Here is a 16,213-nt window from a genome sequence, read left to right on the forward strand (position 1 = left end):
ACTGAAACGGTAATGAACTTTGCATGCTTGGGAGCAAAAGTTGTGGCCGGGGCCGGTGCTGCGTTTGCGCGCGCGTGTCTGCCCCTGCGTGGAGGTCAAACGAAGGAGGAATGGGGTTATAGGGGATGGGCATTGACACCGGTCACCGGGCACTACGAGGCTCAGCTCCACACTGACACTGGTGCATTGAGATAAGAGGCTCAAGATTTTTATAGGTGTTCAGTCAAGTGAAATTAAGGACCTCAAAGTAAGGCTTTTTTCATTATGAACCAAGCTGAAGCAGACAAGATAGAGAAAAGAGGCATTTGCTTTCTTACACCTTGATTGATGCTTTTGGTGGAAGTTTTATGCATGACGTAAAATGTGTTGGTGATGTAGATGTGTTTTGACATGCTCGTGCCTTGTGGTCCATGAAGAATAACATTTGCAGTTTCAGAAGCGTGATATCAAGGATCCAGGATGCTATGCGCATTGGGTTACGATGCACATGCCAATGTGCAAAATTTACCTGCATTACAAAGATTATCAAGTTTTTGCTTTTATTGTGCTCTGCATTTCAAGTTTAATTCTTAAAGTATGTACCCCTAGGTAGTGTAAATTTCCTTTGCATAAGTAAGGACTCTTTTTGATCATCTTAGACTCCAGAATGTGGATCCCAGGGATCCTCATCCTATGAGGATGGTCATATGATTGTAATTAGTAGATATAATGGACATTAAAGGATCTACCTTGTATGTCTGTTGTGCCCTGGATATGAGGTAACTTTTACTGGTGGCTTTGAGTTCCAGAGAAGGCTGCTGAAGCACAAACATATTGGATGGTTTGATTTACTGTAGAAGAGTTTCCAGCACCGCAGTCCGCATACCCTGTCAGCTTGTGGTCATAGGAGTCTGTGGTGGTTGGAGTACCTACTGCTCTGAAACGGGGTCTGACTCATAGGTCGAAATCTGATTAGTTGACATCTGGATCTGATAGTCTAGGTTACTGAGACCAGAAACATGCCTCGTCCAATGTCTACAGACCAATTCCAGGAAGCATAAGCTATCCACATTCCACATACCCGATGTGCCGTGCCACACGCAAGAACAGTTCACCATCAAAGGCCCTACAGGCGTGCTGAAGAATGTCATCATAAATCCTGGGAACCGTGAAACAGTATGTTTAAACAAATTGGTTTAAATCTACATTGGCTCATTGGCGTTTGAACTACATATCTTAAACCTGAAAAACCAATGATGTTAGGTAAAACACAAATAGGGCATAGGGGCATAGGCGATAGGGTAGGTAAGGTGTCTAGTCTCCCCATACCTCAATATATTGAATTGATAACTTTTGAGTCGCTTTTTTTCGCCGGAAATTTTCCGGACTCCAAATCTGGCCGCTTCACCCTGGTCAGTGGGGATTAGTATGGACTCTGACCCCATCTCGTGTTTATTATTGCCGGGTTTGTTTATTATTGCTGGAGTGAGCGGCGAGAATGATCTCGATTTTCAGGGAATCGGTCGCAGACGCGGACTTGCGCTTGCGTAGCCCGCATAAAAGCGCTGGCTGAGTGGTACTGTTGTGGTTTGCCGGTGGTGGTGCGTGCGGCTGTGTCGAGTGGACTGCTATAAATGATAGCGTGTAGTCATCATTGGGATCATTCGCAGCGTTGTAAGTATTCAATGATAGAGAATACCTTATGTACATATAATGTGGTGTTAAAGAGATGGTATGTTTTGACGATCAACCTCTTCCCACCTTTCTTCTCCTTACCCGATTCATAATCCATTTTTTACCACCGATACCAGAATCCCTGGGTTCATTCAATCAGTACCCTGTACTGTATCCAGTATCCACCATCCATTCTAACCTCTTTCTATCCCAAGGACATGAAATCTACCCCGACTTAGCACGACATGCCGACTGGATGTTGTTATGACATTGTTATGACATGTTTTTCTCACTATCTGGAAGGTCGCTAGCTGTCAGTCTACTCATCCAGTCCAGTTAGTGAGGGCGGCCGCCATGGATGACCTGTTCCCGGCGGTGCGCTCTGTCGCCACGGGCCTGCTCTACGATGAGGAGCTGATGCTGCAGCACCGCTGTCTCTGGGACCCCGAGTTCGAGGAGTGTCCCGAGCGGCTCCGATCTGTCCTGGAAAGGTGAGGAATGGATATCGGGGAGTGTGGGCTTTGTACAGGATCACTGTACTATTACTTTGTATTGAGGTTTCAGGTTTATGCGTATTTTGGTCACACTTCATTGTGAGCTTGTACATGCATTACTATATTACATATCTATCAGTATGTCTTATATTTTAGATTTAATCGACTGGGCCGCTGATCTGTGCTATATCTCGATGTCAGGTGTCGTGAAATGTAACGTAGCGTGTAGCCATGTAACGTGTTAGTCGCAGCAGGTCATGCGCCGTGGGATGACCCTGACCTGACCATTTACCGACCTCAGATGTCGGGAGCTCGGTCTGATGGAGCGCTGTGAGCGCCTGCCGTGCCGGCCGGCCACAGAGGCCGAGCTGCTCATGTTTCACACGCAGAGCCATCTGTCGACGGCCGCCGGAACCAGTGGCTGTCGCGATGTCGAGGCGCTGCAGCAGCTCTCGTCCAAATACGACACCGTCTTTTTTCACCCGGTGAGTGCATTGGAACGCTGGACGGTGTCTACTTAGTACTTAGAGCAGGTGTGAGACATGCAGAGTGTCGTTTAGAGTGCAGTGTTTCTGCCTTTAGCAGTGTCCCTCGTCATTCTCCCCCGCCCTATCGGCTAACTAACCCCCCGCCCTCCCCCGCGTGTGCCCCGTCGCCGCACCCCAGTCCACGTACAAGGCTGCGCTGCTGTCTGCCGGCTCCACACTGAGTCTGGTGGATGCCGTCATTGACGGCACAGTCAGAAACGGAATGGCGATTATCAGGTGAGGAGGAGGAACGGGAAGCTTTAACCTAGGGATGGGATAGCACTGGGCCGAGCACAGGATCATGGGCGGGACACAGCACGGTGCGGGGATTTTTTTCTGATGTGATCGCGAGACTGACGTTGATGAGAGGGGGTGGGTCTATGGTCGGACACGGCATTGGGCTAAATCTGGGATTAGTAGGAAGCCGAGTCGCCGGGATTTTGGTATGGATATGGCTGATTCGGTAAAAAGGTGGGGATGGAGTTCCGGTGAGTTGGAGAGGTGTTTGTTGGTTCTAGACGATAGACAACGGTATACTAATCATTTTGCTTATGCATAATTGTGTCTTTTCGGAGCATGTCCTTGCCAGACTCCTGCCACACAAGATGCGTAGTATGTCCCAAATCAACAGATAACTGGATTTATCATCTCCCTACGATACCCTCGCCCATCCCCAGCTCTACTGCCCTCCCGATCTCCAATCCCCATGCTGTCTAATGTCTAACCCACCCCACCCTCCGCTGGTTCTCAGGCCGCCGGGACACCACGCCGGGCCCTCAGAGTTCAACGGCTACTGCTACTTCAACAACGTGGCGCTGGCAGCACTGCGCGCCGCCCAGCGTCGGCTCAAGGTGCTCATTGTGGACTGGGACGTCCACCACGGCCAGGGCACCCAGCGTGCCTTCTATGACGACGACAGGTCGGTCGGGGCTGACGGTGGCTTTTTGGGGGAGCGAATTATTATAATCGGTTGTAAAAAAGTATTTTGCCTGCGGAGCTCTGCAGTCACACTCTTCTGTAATGATTTGGAGAAATTTATAACCCTTATAACTACGTTGTTATACAAGCCGAACATTGGAGGTAGGGACTATAAACATCAATCGACTAGATGTCGACTAGACGCACATCAATCGACTAGATGTGCGTGTACCAACAGCTAAGACTGACATCGCCTCTTCTCGCGCCACCCTCCATATCTCTGCCAGGGTGATGTACTTTTCCGTGCACCGATACGAGCACGGTGAGTTCTGGCCCGGCCTGCGCGAGGGCGAGTACGACTGCGTGGGCGACGGGCCCGGCCTGGGACTCAACTGGAACGTGCCCCTCAACGGTACCGGCATGGAGGACCAAGACTATCTGGCGATATGGCACCGGCTGCTGCTGCCCGCCGCTTATGAGGTGAGGAGGGGAGGGGAAGGGTGGAGAAAGGGGATAGAGCCTGTATAGGTATGTGTGTTATGTGATTGTAGCCTTTGCTCTGCAGTTGGCACATGATGACAGAGTCTGAACCGCTGTCTACCCCGTCGTGTTTCAGTTTGCGCCGGATGTCGTGCTGGTCTCGGCCGGGTACGATGCTGCGCTCGGATGTCCCCAGGTGAGGCTATGAAAAAAAAACTAGCTGACTTTTTGTGGCGCTGATGACGGGATCGTTGACGTTTTGCTTACACTGCATACAATTACTACCAATTTAAATGATTAACCCGGGAAGAACTCTCCGATGGACGCTTGAACTGCTGACCTTCAATTTGGTTAATATCTGATTCGCCGCTTTTGCGTCTATCCATCAAGTTTTCTACTTATATATGAGAGCTTTTGTATTCATTACCTGACATTAATGCATCACTTTGGGCTCTGTACTACCGCTTGTATCTCTTCCACCGCCCTGTTGACTTCCAACCGTTCCCCTCCCGTTCGGTACCCCCAGGGTGAGATGCGGGTATCGCCGGCGTGTTTCGCGCACCTGACTCACTCTCTGATGAGCCTGGCGTCGGGCCGGCTGGCCGTCGTTCTGGAGGGCGGCTACTGCCTGTCTTCGCTGGCCGAGTCGGCCGCGCTCACCCTGCGCGCGCTGCTGGGCGACCCGCCGCCGCCGCTGCCGGCCCTGCTGCCGCCCTGCGACAGGTCAGACTGGGAACCGCTGTATGTCCGTTCGATAGGTGGAACATTGAGAGGCAGTCGATCAGCTGAGAAACGCTGGTGTGAGAGATGTGATGGATTGTATCAAGCGGCTAGGGCTGAGGGAAATGCTGACCCATTTACTTGGAATTGGTGGTCGGCTTGTGTAAGGTGTGTAAGGGGGGGGGGGAGGTGGCCGGGGGGAGGAGGAGCCCTCCTGTAAATGGGAATATATGAGCCCGTTGGAGGGAGGCCTGAATAAAAAAAATATAGGGCAACACCTGGGATGATGCGAGGGAAAAAAAGTCGAAGGCTTATCCATACGACTTGTTAACAACCACCGTCGCATGATGTGTCAGTTTTTCCGATGTCATGTTTTGACTCGTCTAAATAATGTATTGGCGAGAAGCCCCCTCCGTTGTGTCTGTCTTGTCTAATCTCTCATTCTGTATCCACATTTCAGTGTGGAGGAGACCATTCTGAACGTGGTGTCTTCCCAGCGGCGCAGCTGGGGCTTCCTGACGCTGTACGACACGTACCACCCGGCCCCGGGCGGGGGCGGCGGCGGGGGCGGCGCGGCGGCGGCCCCCGACCAGCACATCCCAGTGGTGGAGTACCGCGGCGACCCGCCGCCCGCCGACGCCACCTACCCCACGATCGGCGCGTGTCCCGTACAGAGCGAGGAGGAGAAGGAGCGCTACCGACGGGAGCTCGACCAGCTCAGAGAGGGTGCGTGAGGGAGACAGGGAGGGGTGTCAGTGGCTACTGACTAGTGGCTGGGTATGTGTGCCTCATTCGCGCCCTGGGTCGTAGCTGTCGGTACCCCCTGAGTAAAGTGAAGATACCTTTTGAAGTCCATTTAGAATATGTTTTCGGCTGTTCTTCAAAAAGATATCAAGCCTTCTCCCGTAGTTTTGTATGGTGTCAAAGCTGCAATTGGGAACTGGGTTAACGTTCATTGAAGAGAAATTTTTGAAAGGTTGCAGCATTCTTCCGTGAACTTAGGTGAACAGTGTAGGCATGAGCTCAGCTGACGTTTCGGATAATATAAAAGCTCGATAGCCATTAGGCGATGTGTGCCGCGTCTCTGCTGCTCTCCTGATTTTTGTTCCGCTCCTCAGATACAGACCTGTCTGTTGTGCCATGTCATCTGCTAGTGTCTCAATGCCCGACAGTGACAGTTGCTCTGTTCCGCAGACACCGATCTTACTGTGGCCCCGTGTCGTCTGGTGGTGGCCAAAACACACCACCACCATCCCAACCCCATGAACGGGTGAGTGGTACAGCGCGACGCCCTTTTAGGTCACCGTGCTTTGAATTGCCACGTTTGTACAGTGTGCATTAGTAAACATAATTGAGTTCATCTTGAATGTTTGCTTTGAATACGTATACAATTAATTGTGTAGATGTTGGTGGGCTAAGTCGTGTATATTTCCCCTATCTGTACGACACTCCGCTGACGCCTACCCTGTACCGTACCGTACTACAGGTACAGGGTGATTCGTTCAGTCTGTGGCGGCGCTGATGCAGGGCTGTCTGGAGGGGAGGGACAGTACAATATCCCATCTAACCCTCCCCTGCTCTACAGGGTGATTCGCTCCGAGTCTGTGGCCGCGCTGATGCAGGGCTGCCTGGAGGTGGGCGGCGGAGCAGACGCATGTCAGGAGGACGGAATCACAGAGGTCAGACGGAGGGAACAGATGGACTCGGACAGACCTGAACGTTCAAACGTTACTGATTTATTTTATAGAAATATTTATGATTTGTTTATGATTTATGATAAAAACTTGGAATCAGTTGAGGAGTTGGTGTGACTGTCGTGCTTCTCAGCCCTGTTTAAAATTGCTTTCTGCCCACCCCTCGGCTTACCTCAGCCGCTCTCTCCCCTTCCCTCCGCCCTGTGTATCACTCCCACCCTCAGGACCTCTGATAACCAGCCCCCGTGCCGCTCACCCTCAGGCCATTGACGCCGTGCTGGAGGACCGGGCCGTGGCCGGTTTCTGCGCCTGTATAGAGCCGGACGGACCGGCCGCGGCGCGACACGCGCTCTCCCGCTGCCAGCGCCTCCTGGTGGTCGACTGGAGAGACTCGCCACTCTGCGGTCAGTCGCGGGAGGGCGGCCTGGCGCCGGGGACTGGTCGGTGGTTAGGGCAAGCTTCTGTCTCCTCGTGCGTTACATACACCCTCTTCATCAACACCCTCTTCAGTGGCGCTGATAGTGGCTGATAGTGTCCCCACCTTTCCACTCCATCGCCAGCGACTCCAGAGGGCTGTTCACGGGCCCTGTGTGCGGTCGGACCGCACACAGCCTCCAAGCTCCGCCCACTGCGTCCGTCACCGCACACCAGTGGCGCGGGAACCGGGGGGGCTAGGGGGGGGGGGCTGAGCCCCCCAGCTTTTCGGCTGGGGGGGCTCGTAATGTATTTGAGCCCTCCCAGCTGGAGGAATCGAAATCGGAAATCTACCAACATAATTTCATAGATTCATACATAGGCGTGGGAACCGGGGGAGGGGGCAGTGGGGGAAGCTTGCCCCCACAACTCTGCGGCCGTGGGGGCGGTGCCCCACAACGTTTCATGAGGCCAGGAACCGTCGGGCAGCTTGTCCTCCCCAAATTAGGGGTTGTGGGTCACAAAGGAAGAAAGCATGTAAGTGAAAAATCCATCTATTTCACTGGCTCGGCAACTCATTTGGCAGATTAAAACCTTTACTCCAGGTTGCCAAAACGGTAGTTTGTTCACTCAGCTGAGACGGAATACCTCACTTTTTGAAAATATTTTCTTTTTTTTGTTGTTGTTGGAAAGGCCAAGGTCTGAAAAATAAGTGGCCTAAAACCGGTGAGAAAACTAGATTTGGGGGTACCCTAGGTTGATTTCTATTATGGTTCAGCCCCCCAGTCTGGAAGAAGTTCCCGCGCCACTGCCGCACACAGCGACCGCTGTGGCCGGCCGGGACTGGCCACAGCGGACCGTCCACCGCACGCAGCCGTGACGTCAGAGCCGCCTACCCATCCCCTACCCCCACGCCTGCTGAACGCACCGCACACACCGCACGCAGCAGTGTGCGGTGCTCGTGAACACCCCTCTGACTGGTGTCTTGTGTTGCCCTGTCCCTGAGCTGTGTCCCCTGACCTCTATCTCTCCTCTCAGTCATCAGTGGCTCCCGACCGGGTTCTGATGGCGCCCGGACCCTGACCTCTGTATGTGACCTCTGTATGTGACCTCTGTATGTGACCTCTGTCCCTCCCCAGTGGCTCCCGACCGGGTTCTGATGGTGCCCCGCCCCTGACCTTTGTATGTGACCTATATGTCTTCCTTGTAGTGGCTCTCGACTGGGGTCTAATGCCGGCGTCTTGTTTCTGACCACTGTGTGACCTCTGTATGTGACCTCTATCCCTCCCCCCAGTGGCTCCTGACTGGGATCTGATGGTGCCCTGTCCCTGACCTCTGACTGTAACCTATCCCCCCAGTGGCTCCCGACTGGGGTCTGATGGTGCCCTGTCCCTGACCTCTGACTGTAACCTATCCCCCCAGTGGCTCCCGACTGGGGTCTGAGGGTTCCCTGCCCCTGACCTCAGTATGACCCCCCTCTCGCCGCAGTGGCTCCTGACTGGGGTCTGATGGTGCCCTGTCTCTGACCTCTGACCTGACCCCCCCCCCCGCAGTGGCTCCCGACTGGGGTCTGATGGTGCCCTGTCCCTCGGACGCCGAGGCCGTGGTTCTGACCATCTCTGGCGGCGGCTGCGAGGTGGTGAACCTGCACCACGACCAGAAGACCACCGCCGAGCTGTCGCCGACCGTCGAGCCGCTGGTGAGTAATCGCGGAGTCTTTTGTCCTGTGATTGCCAACCCCAACTGGCTGCGGAAGCTGCAGCTGCTGCCCTCTCTTCCATGCATACAACCTGCTAAACTGGGTCATCCTCCATTATTTCTTTGTTTTGATGACTCCTTCGCTGACCCAGTGCCCTTTCTTTGGGCTCTGTCTCGAATCACCTTAGTGTGCTGTGTGTAGTTCGGCGGCCCGCCAGCTAACCGTGCCTCTCCGCGCCTCTCTCAGCTCTCGTGGGCGGGCGCGGACCGGATCCGCACGCCGCTGATGCTCGAGTCGCCGTCCCCGGACGTCAGCTGGGAGTCCGGCGAGGCGGTGGCGCTGCTGACGCAGCTGCTGCTGCCGCTGGCGTACCAGCTCTGCCCGCAGCTGGTGCTGCTGCTGGCCCCGGCCGTGCCGCCCGAGTCGGCCGCGCTGGCGGAGCACGTCACCCACCATCTGCGCGCGCTGGCCGGCGGCCGGCTGGTGGTGATCGGCTCGGACGCCTGTCTGCCGCCGCTGCTGGGCCGGCCGCCGCGGCCGCTGCCGCCGCTCGGCGCGCCATCTCTCGCCGCGTTGGCGAACCTGCGCCGCGCGCTGCGCCGCCAGGGGCAGCACTGGCCGGCACTGGCCGAGATGAAGAGGGTGCCCGAGACAGCGCTGGAGGGAAGGAAGCCCTCCACCTACGAGCCCTTCCACTGAGCTCCAGCAGAGCGATGGGCAGCGGCTGACGGTTTCGAGGCGTGCTGATCATACTGTCAACCTTGTGCCGCGTGCCGGGGAGAGCGGAAAATAACTTGCCATATTTCCTTTTGATATTATATACTGCATGGTAAATATTAACTCGAGCAGTTCCGATGCAATGCAATATGTTTTGTTCCGATTCTCCATGCATTTGTCTCGTCAACTATGTGCTTTCAATGTTTGGACCAATATGGATGTATGCTTGCTAAAAAGTTGCGATGTGGCATGCGCGGATCAATAATGGCAGACAAATAATTACGCCAATCACGCGCAAGTACTTAAAACCATTGCGGGTATTGTATGTAATTTGTAAGCGAATGGTAGCGTTGTTGTAATATCGATGTGCTGGTAGTTATAAGAATGGCATGCTTAGGCGCCATTCGATTTATAGGCGCCAGTAGGATTAATGCTAATGCTAATGCTAACATTTGCTTTTGTAGAGCTTGAGTTGTGTACTAAGGCTGTGCGGTTTTGGGTTGTTGGATTCCTTTGCGAACGAGTGTGCATCGTTTTAAGGAAGTTTATTGAAGTGTTCGTCCCGGTAATTCTATTCCCGGTAAGTGCCGTTTCCCTTTAACGTTCCTACGCCCAGTCGTATCACACTGTGTTCATAGGATAACGTAGTCTAGTCTGTAAAAAGACAGCCTCTCCCAAAAGACAAGTTTCTATGCTATGCTAATGCTCCTTTTGCGTGCCTATCGGATTATTTTCATGAGTATTTCAAATGTTTGATACCGTAAGGTGGGGCTATTTGAGACAGTGGGGCTATTTGAGACAGTATTTAAAATTGCTATAAAATAAAAACCACTTAAGATTCATGCTTAATTTTTTGCTCAGGCGATTTACTGCTCGATTCCACACCTCCCTGTGCAAAAATATCACACAAAAATCAAACGATCGTCATTTTATAGCGGTTTTAAATACTGTCTCAAATAGCCCCACTGTCTCAAATAGCCCCACTTTACGGTAATGTTTTGTTGAGTCCCGTCATGCTGGTATTTTTACGTCTACCCTCATTGGGCATTATGTTCCTCGGGTTATTGAGTGGACGTTTTTGATAGATTGTGATGTAACTAGAAAGACAGAATAGCGATTCTTTCCCACGACAATCGTGCCTCGGCTTTCCTTTTACACTTGATTTGTATCCGATATATTGCATGTTTCCGATGGCCAATGTTCCCAGTTTCAGCTGCAATCAGAGCGAACGATAATCAAACGAAGCCGCTCAAATATTGAACCCCGCCGAAGTTTTCCTGATAATGTACATACGCGTGTTTATCGTTCCTATGCTGCAGACATTTGTCTCCGCGTCAATGTCTTCAGAATTCAGCTTCGTCACATGTCATCTTGTCACGTACTGCAGAGTCCCGAGCCCAGAGTGCGATGCATTTTGTTGACATTTGTTACTCCAATGTATATCTACCGCTGAATGGTATTCCACGTAGCGAGTTTTGGCAAGTCCGATGAGTCTATGATCATCAGATGCCAGATGGGCGCAAACTGGTGTGCCAGTGAGACGCCAGTCGCCGGCTTGATGTGCCATTGTTGACGTCAATTTCGAAATACACAGCAAGCTGCTTTATGACTTTTTTGTTGGGTAGGCTAAAGTTTGGGATCGCAGATGGTTTAGCTTTGTACGGTTGCTGGCGAGTGTAGCGCCAGAGGTGCCGCTGTTTTGGCTGTAATTTTGTTTTCAGCATTTGTTTATTTGTCAATGACTAAACACGGCATCCTCAACAGCCCACCTCAACAAATTGCCAGCCGCTGTACTTTGTTCTTCTGCAAACGGATCCATCCGTGTATGACATCGCGATCGCTGATTAGATGAGCAACGAACGGCGAAAAAAAAAAATAACGGGATTGTTCATTGCTGCAGATCGTGAACAAACCAAGCAATCAAATACCCATTTCTGTAGGTAGAAATGAAAAGGCCGTATACCAATGGTCTGCCGAAAGCCACAGTACAGTGTCCGAATTCATTACGCTATCGAGAAAAATGGGAAACTGGCCGGGGGACGCCGCAGGTGTTCCCTATTGTCCAACGCCGAGTGGCCAATAGACATAGACTCACCGCTTGATTGAAGTGGTATGTCTTGCGATATGATTTTCAAACAAAGCTGATAGCGTTCTTTTTGTCATCCTGCTGCACACTGTGCACGGTACTTCAGAGCGGCTGAGTCCATCAAAGTATCACCGCTCAGCTGGCCAGGCGAGTGAGCCGTCAAACCCTGACAGACTGTCAGTGCGGAGACTGATCTGGCAGATGTGGCAGCTCGTCAGGCCGTCAACGGGCGACTGACAGGCCGGCCCACTGTCAGTGATAGTGTGATTTGTGAGGAGGACAGGCGACTTTTTAGAAAATTTACGGTCAACCCAATTACGATTTTAGTGGATGTGATCATAAAAAATGGCTACGTGTTCGTGGTCATACGAAATTAGCACTGAAATGAAATCAGGGGTTGAAATCATGGGAGAAATTGTCAGAGCTTGCTCAGTCACCGTTGAACTTCCAATACAACAATGCGTTTATTCATCATGGTGAAAGGAATTGCCTTTATCTAGCAAGGTTGAATCATGATTGTTCTACTTCTAATCTCAAGCTTTGGAGCATGACTTCTGCCGTCTTCACATAGTCTTCTAGTCTTCACATGAATTTTGAGACTGCTTGGAGCTGCTAAATCTAACTGGCCCCCTTTCAAGAAAGAATACAACTGGCCCGGCTGGTTCCGTAAGGACGGGAAGCATCAGTACGGCTTCTATCCGGTCTCGGCCGGGATCTGACCCGGTTGGAGTCCTGATCCATCTATTTCCGGTTTTAATGACTACAACCCCTAGGCTATCCTTGTCTGCCGCTGTCATTTATATAAATAAGACATTGCACACTCCTGAGCCACTGCATGGTGGTGCAGAGTGCAGAGGCATGCCGGAGGAGCCACATTCAGGGCTCAGGGCTCCATATTGCCCGGCTGACGTTGCGTGACCCGTGAGGCGGTACTGGAGCGGCCCACCAGAAATGGACGGAGCTGCCGGTTCCGCCCAGCTGGTCTCCTCTGGGTCAGGAGATGCACACAGGAAACGCCGCGGAAACGAAATTCGGCCGCGAAATTTCCACTGAAAGCGAGGAGCTGGTGGTGCAATGCGGCGGACTCCGGCCCGGTCAGGAGCACGAGGTCCACATGTGATATGATGACCTGGAAGTTTCAGCTGGAAAAGCTCGGTTATCGTGATGGCCCACGTAATAGGAGAAAATAAATGTTCCTTGCTCATGAGGGTGTCACCATGCAGGACAGCACATATGGACAATTTGCAGTGACATAGCACGGCATATGTTATGCAACCAGAACATATCCGGGCACTCGGCGAAAATCAGTGAGGATATCTTGCTTTGATATTTGCTTACAGAGGATGCGATAGCTACAGCGAACACGGATTATGTGAATATCACGATGCATTGCCAACGCTAATCGCCCATTGAATGATGAACTGTACCTATTATTTACCCGTCAGCTTTCCCATTTAGGCACTAGTAGGTGTGACGTGTCAGGCGTACTTATGCCCTCAGCCCTTTATTGGCTTTCTCTGGGCCCTGCCGTCTAAATGTTTGTGAGTGTGTAGGGATTCAGCTCATTACCCGCCTCTATGCTGGTTGAGCATTTAATGAATGAGTTTACTAATTTCAGTCATTTTTAAATAACGCTGCTTTTCGATACCGGCCGGTTATGGTGTTTCAAACTGTGCTACAGCCTTCGCTTTGTGCTTGATTTATGCCAGCCACTCGCTCCGTTTTGTTTCTTTTTCGATGTGAGTACCTAGGTACTATTTTGTTATTTCAATTCTGTTTCATACGCATTAACGTAGGTATGTAACCGGTATTGATATGGTTGATTATAATTTATAAGCATTTTGCGTACAGTCGAAAATCACGAGTTTCTAGAAACGCGTAGGTGCCTAAACCATGCAACTAGGAACCTGTGCCCTATTTAGGTTTTATTCACGGATTGTTGGAAGCTCTCTATAAGCGTGGGCCATGGCGTGGGCAAAGCATTTATTCCCCACCAATAGTCAATACCTAAAGCGATTTCACTGTAACTCGGATATCGGAAGTCCGAACCCGTATCCTATACATCATTGTAAAATTTTATTGCGATGCGCAGCACTCAGCAGTTAAGCTGTTTTCACTGTTTACGTAGCCTCCAATTAAAATAGGGTGGTCTATTGATTTCAAATCACCCCTCAGATTTCATCATTTCATGAAGTTCTTAGTCTGGCAAAAAAAAGTTCCTTTTAGCTCACAAGTATTTAGAATTCAGAATTCCATAGGGCGGTACCTTCACGTTAGGCTCGATGTTAATGTTAAATGTTACGGTAACATCGCCTTGCTGTTGTTTATTGTGGATTCAGGGCGCGACGACTATAAAGCTCATTTTGTGCCCAACTCTTGCTGTTGCAGTTGCATCGGATAATTCACGCTCTCGCGCTGTCTCTTGCTAGTATCATAAAGGTAAGGTATGTACTCCTTCAGCGAAAATATCCGTGATTGTTGCCGGTATTCGACGGACGGTCCTTCCTGGGTATTGGTTCAGGTTATGCGCCTAGGGAAGGGAGCTCGTCTTGTCAACCAGTATAGTTATTAGTTATGGTTGATTTCGGTACGCACTACGCGACGTTATCTCGTTACCGCGTTTTAGCAGAGAATCGGGAATAATGTTTTGCGTAATTATCTAATGGCGCACAATCGGATCTCTCAATTTAACCTGTGATAGTCCTGAATGCGACTGCCCCCCCCCCCCGTGCCGTGTTGATGTAATGCACGTGTTGTTTATAAACTCCTTCCTTAACTTTGATAAGCATTATTCCATTCCGGGCTGGTGGCCCGTCCGTCGGCTGCGTGTTAATTGACAATTATTCCTCCCATGGTGCAACATTTTTTTTTTGTACCTATCGGCCTACGTTAGCCTTCTGCTGCGGTCACGCCCTCGAACAGTTGTTGTATCGGTGTGTGATCTTGCAGCTCTGTATACGCTTCAGCAGGAGTACCGTTATATTCGTTAAAGGACCGTGTTCTTATTGCACCCTTTAGTTACCCTCGAGCTTAAAAAGCATGATCATATAACACACATCGTAAGGTGTATTGTACAGCCTTGAATGAAACTGAACGTCACCTGTGCACAAACAACATGACTACAAACAAAGCACACAAAAAGCAAACACTTATCACAGCGGCCCAATATCACAGCACGCCCGTCTCGGCCCCCGTGGCCGGGCAGTCTCTGAAAGCCCTCCGGCAGCGCCGAGCTGCGACAGCCCGTTCACCATGGCCGCCACATGCCCTCGTCGCCCAGCTTCAGGTTCAGCGGGCTGGGGCTGCACTGGGAGGAGGCCGGCGCGCGCGGGGCCGCAGACACCGGCGTCACCACGGTGAGGAGACCGCTGTCGGCGCCGCTTGAGTAGCCCGAGCTGCAGCTGTCGGCCGGGCTGGCCGGGCACGCCGTCACCGGCACCCGGGTGCGGAACTGGGGCACCTCCACCGTCAGCGGCGCAGACAGCCGGCGCTGGTCGAGCGCGCGGAACGAGCTGCCCAGGTGCTGCATCACGCGGGTGCCCAGCTCCACATCCACGCCAGGGGTGAAGGCCAGGGCCCGGCTGACCACGGTGGCGGCGGCGGAGAACCCGGCGCGGTACCGATCCAGCTCGGTCTGCGGACTGGCGGCCGGCGCGGCCGGGGCAGCGGGGGCGGCGGCGCGCCGCTGCGCCTGCAGCTTCTGAAGGTGACGTACAGCCAGCTCCAGGACGTCGGCCTTCTCCAGCTTGGCGGCGCTGTCGCCCTCCATGGACAGCGCGTCCACCATCAGGTCGCGCATCTGGTCCAGGCAGCGGTTGATGCGCGCCCGACGCCGACGCTCCAGCAGAGGTTTCAGAACCTGAGGAACAGCGGAGAGAGGCCGTCAAGACCTTGTCCAATGTGCTAACAGTGACAGCAGGCAATGGGCGAGAACAATTCCATGTGACTAATGTTGAAAATATAAACGTTGAAACGTAAAAGGAGAACTACAATGCACTGAACTCAGAAGATTTTTAAAGTACAAATCGTAATAAGTTGATTTTAAGATGCTGTAATAAAAACTGAAGCCGATGCTCACCTTTTTGTAATCGCTGGGGCTCGCCGACTCCGAAGGGATCACTTGGCAGGGTGCCATCTCGACTCTGTTCGTTTCACCGCTCGTCAACACGTGTCTCGCTCACTGAAATCGCCTCTCTCTCTGGAGCTCCTCACTGCTCGCCGGCTCAGACCGTAATGCCGACCGCAGCGGCGGCGGCCGGTTTTAAACAGCGGCCGCCAGGTGCGCGCGGCGCCCGGCGCGCGGGGGGCGGCCGCCGCGGCGTGGGAACGCAGACATTCCCACAGCGCGCGAGGCGCGACGCACCTGGCGCCCAGATGCCGCCGCCGCCGCCGCCGGCCGCGCGTAGTGGGGGCGCCGTATAGTGGGGCGGGGTGAGGGGAGGGGGAGGGCGCACGTGCAGTGCTCGCGCAGCGGGCGGCCGGCCCGAGACGGAGACTGAAGACGGAGGGACGCGGCGCGGCGCTGTCCCGAAGACGGCGGGAAAAAGCGCCGGCCGCGCGCTCGGCCGGCTCCGATGACTGCTGACGCGGGCTGCCGGGAGGGGGGAGATGAGGGCGCAGGGTCGCTGCTGAAGACAGCGGCACCACTGACAGACAGCACAAGGACAGGCGCTGGATTAGCGGGGCCATGTGTGGTGTTTGCGTGGAGCCATCTTAGCTATGGAGGAAAGATTCCTCATTGACCTCGGCCATGTGGCATCCGCGCATGGCAGCGCAGTGAAAATAAAATAAGAATAGAAATATCCATGAAT

General features: G+C 52.7%; 2 protein-coding genes across 2 annotated transcripts; one reads left to right on the forward strand and one right to left on the reverse strand.

Annotated features, from left to right (window-relative positions):
• Positions 1-1,965: 1,965 nt before the first annotated feature.
• On the forward strand, positions 1,966-10,072 carry LOC122385135 (polyamine deacetylase HDAC10-like). Its single transcript, XM_043373179.1, has 13 exons — positions 1,966-2,144; positions 2,449-2,632; positions 2,814-2,911; positions 3,426-3,593; positions 3,880-4,072; positions 4,209-4,268; positions 4,599-4,795; positions 5,253-5,518; positions 5,987-6,062; positions 6,378-6,471; positions 6,749-6,890; positions 8,454-8,599; positions 8,846-10,072. Exons 1-13 carry the CDS (start codon positions 2,008-2,010, stop codon positions 9,296-9,298), a joined length of 2,214 nt encoding a protein of 737 aa, XP_043229114.1. The 5' UTR covers positions 1,966-2,007; the 3' UTR covers positions 9,299-10,072.
• A 4,378-nt stretch (positions 10,073-14,450) lies between these two features.
• Positions 14,451-15,993, reverse strand: LOC122385125 (enhancer of split mbeta protein-like). The gene is made up of 2 exons (XM_043373133.1): positions 15,481-15,993; positions 14,451-15,261 (listed from the first exon to the last, which is right to left on the reverse strand). The coding sequence occupies exons 1-2, from the start codon at positions 15,535-15,537 to the stop codon at positions 14,650-14,652; spliced, it is 669 nt and encodes a 222-aa protein (XP_043229068.1). The 5' UTR covers positions 15,538-15,993; the 3' UTR covers positions 14,451-14,649.
• Between the last annotated feature and the right edge of the window lie 220 nt (positions 15,994-16,213).

This window comes from Amphibalanus amphitrite, unplaced genomic scaffold (assembly GCF_019059575.1).
Source record: "Amphibalanus amphitrite isolate SeventyFive unplaced genomic scaffold, NRLGWU_Aamphi_draft 000209F_arrow, whole genome shotgun sequence".
Taxonomy (NCBI): Eukaryota; Metazoa; Arthropoda; class Thecostraca; order Balanomorpha; family Balanidae; genus Amphibalanus; species Amphibalanus amphitrite.

Bases quoted from the DNA above. Each gene is read 5' to 3' on its own strand.
- LOC122385135 (XM_043373179.1), top strand. From the start codon at position 2,008: ATGGATGACCTGTTCCCGGCGGTGCGCTCTGTCGCCACGGGCCTGCTC. The intron at 4,073-4,208 runs GTGAGGAGGGGA...GTCGTGTTTCAG, and splicing joins TGCTGCCCGCCGCTTATGAG to TTTGCGCCGGATGTCGTGCT. The intron at 4,269-4,598 runs GTGAGGCTATGA...CGGTACCCCCAG, and splicing joins CTGCGCTCGGATGTCCCCAG to GGTGAGATGCGGGTATCGCC.
- LOC122385125 (XM_043373133.1), bottom strand. From the start codon at position 15,537: ATGGCACCCTGCCAAGTGATCCCTTCGGAGTCGGCGAGCCCCAGCGAT. The intron at 15,262-15,480 runs GTGAGCATCGGC...GCTGTTCCTCAG, and splicing joins GCCCCAGCGATTACAAAAAG to GTTCTGAAACCTCTGCTGGA.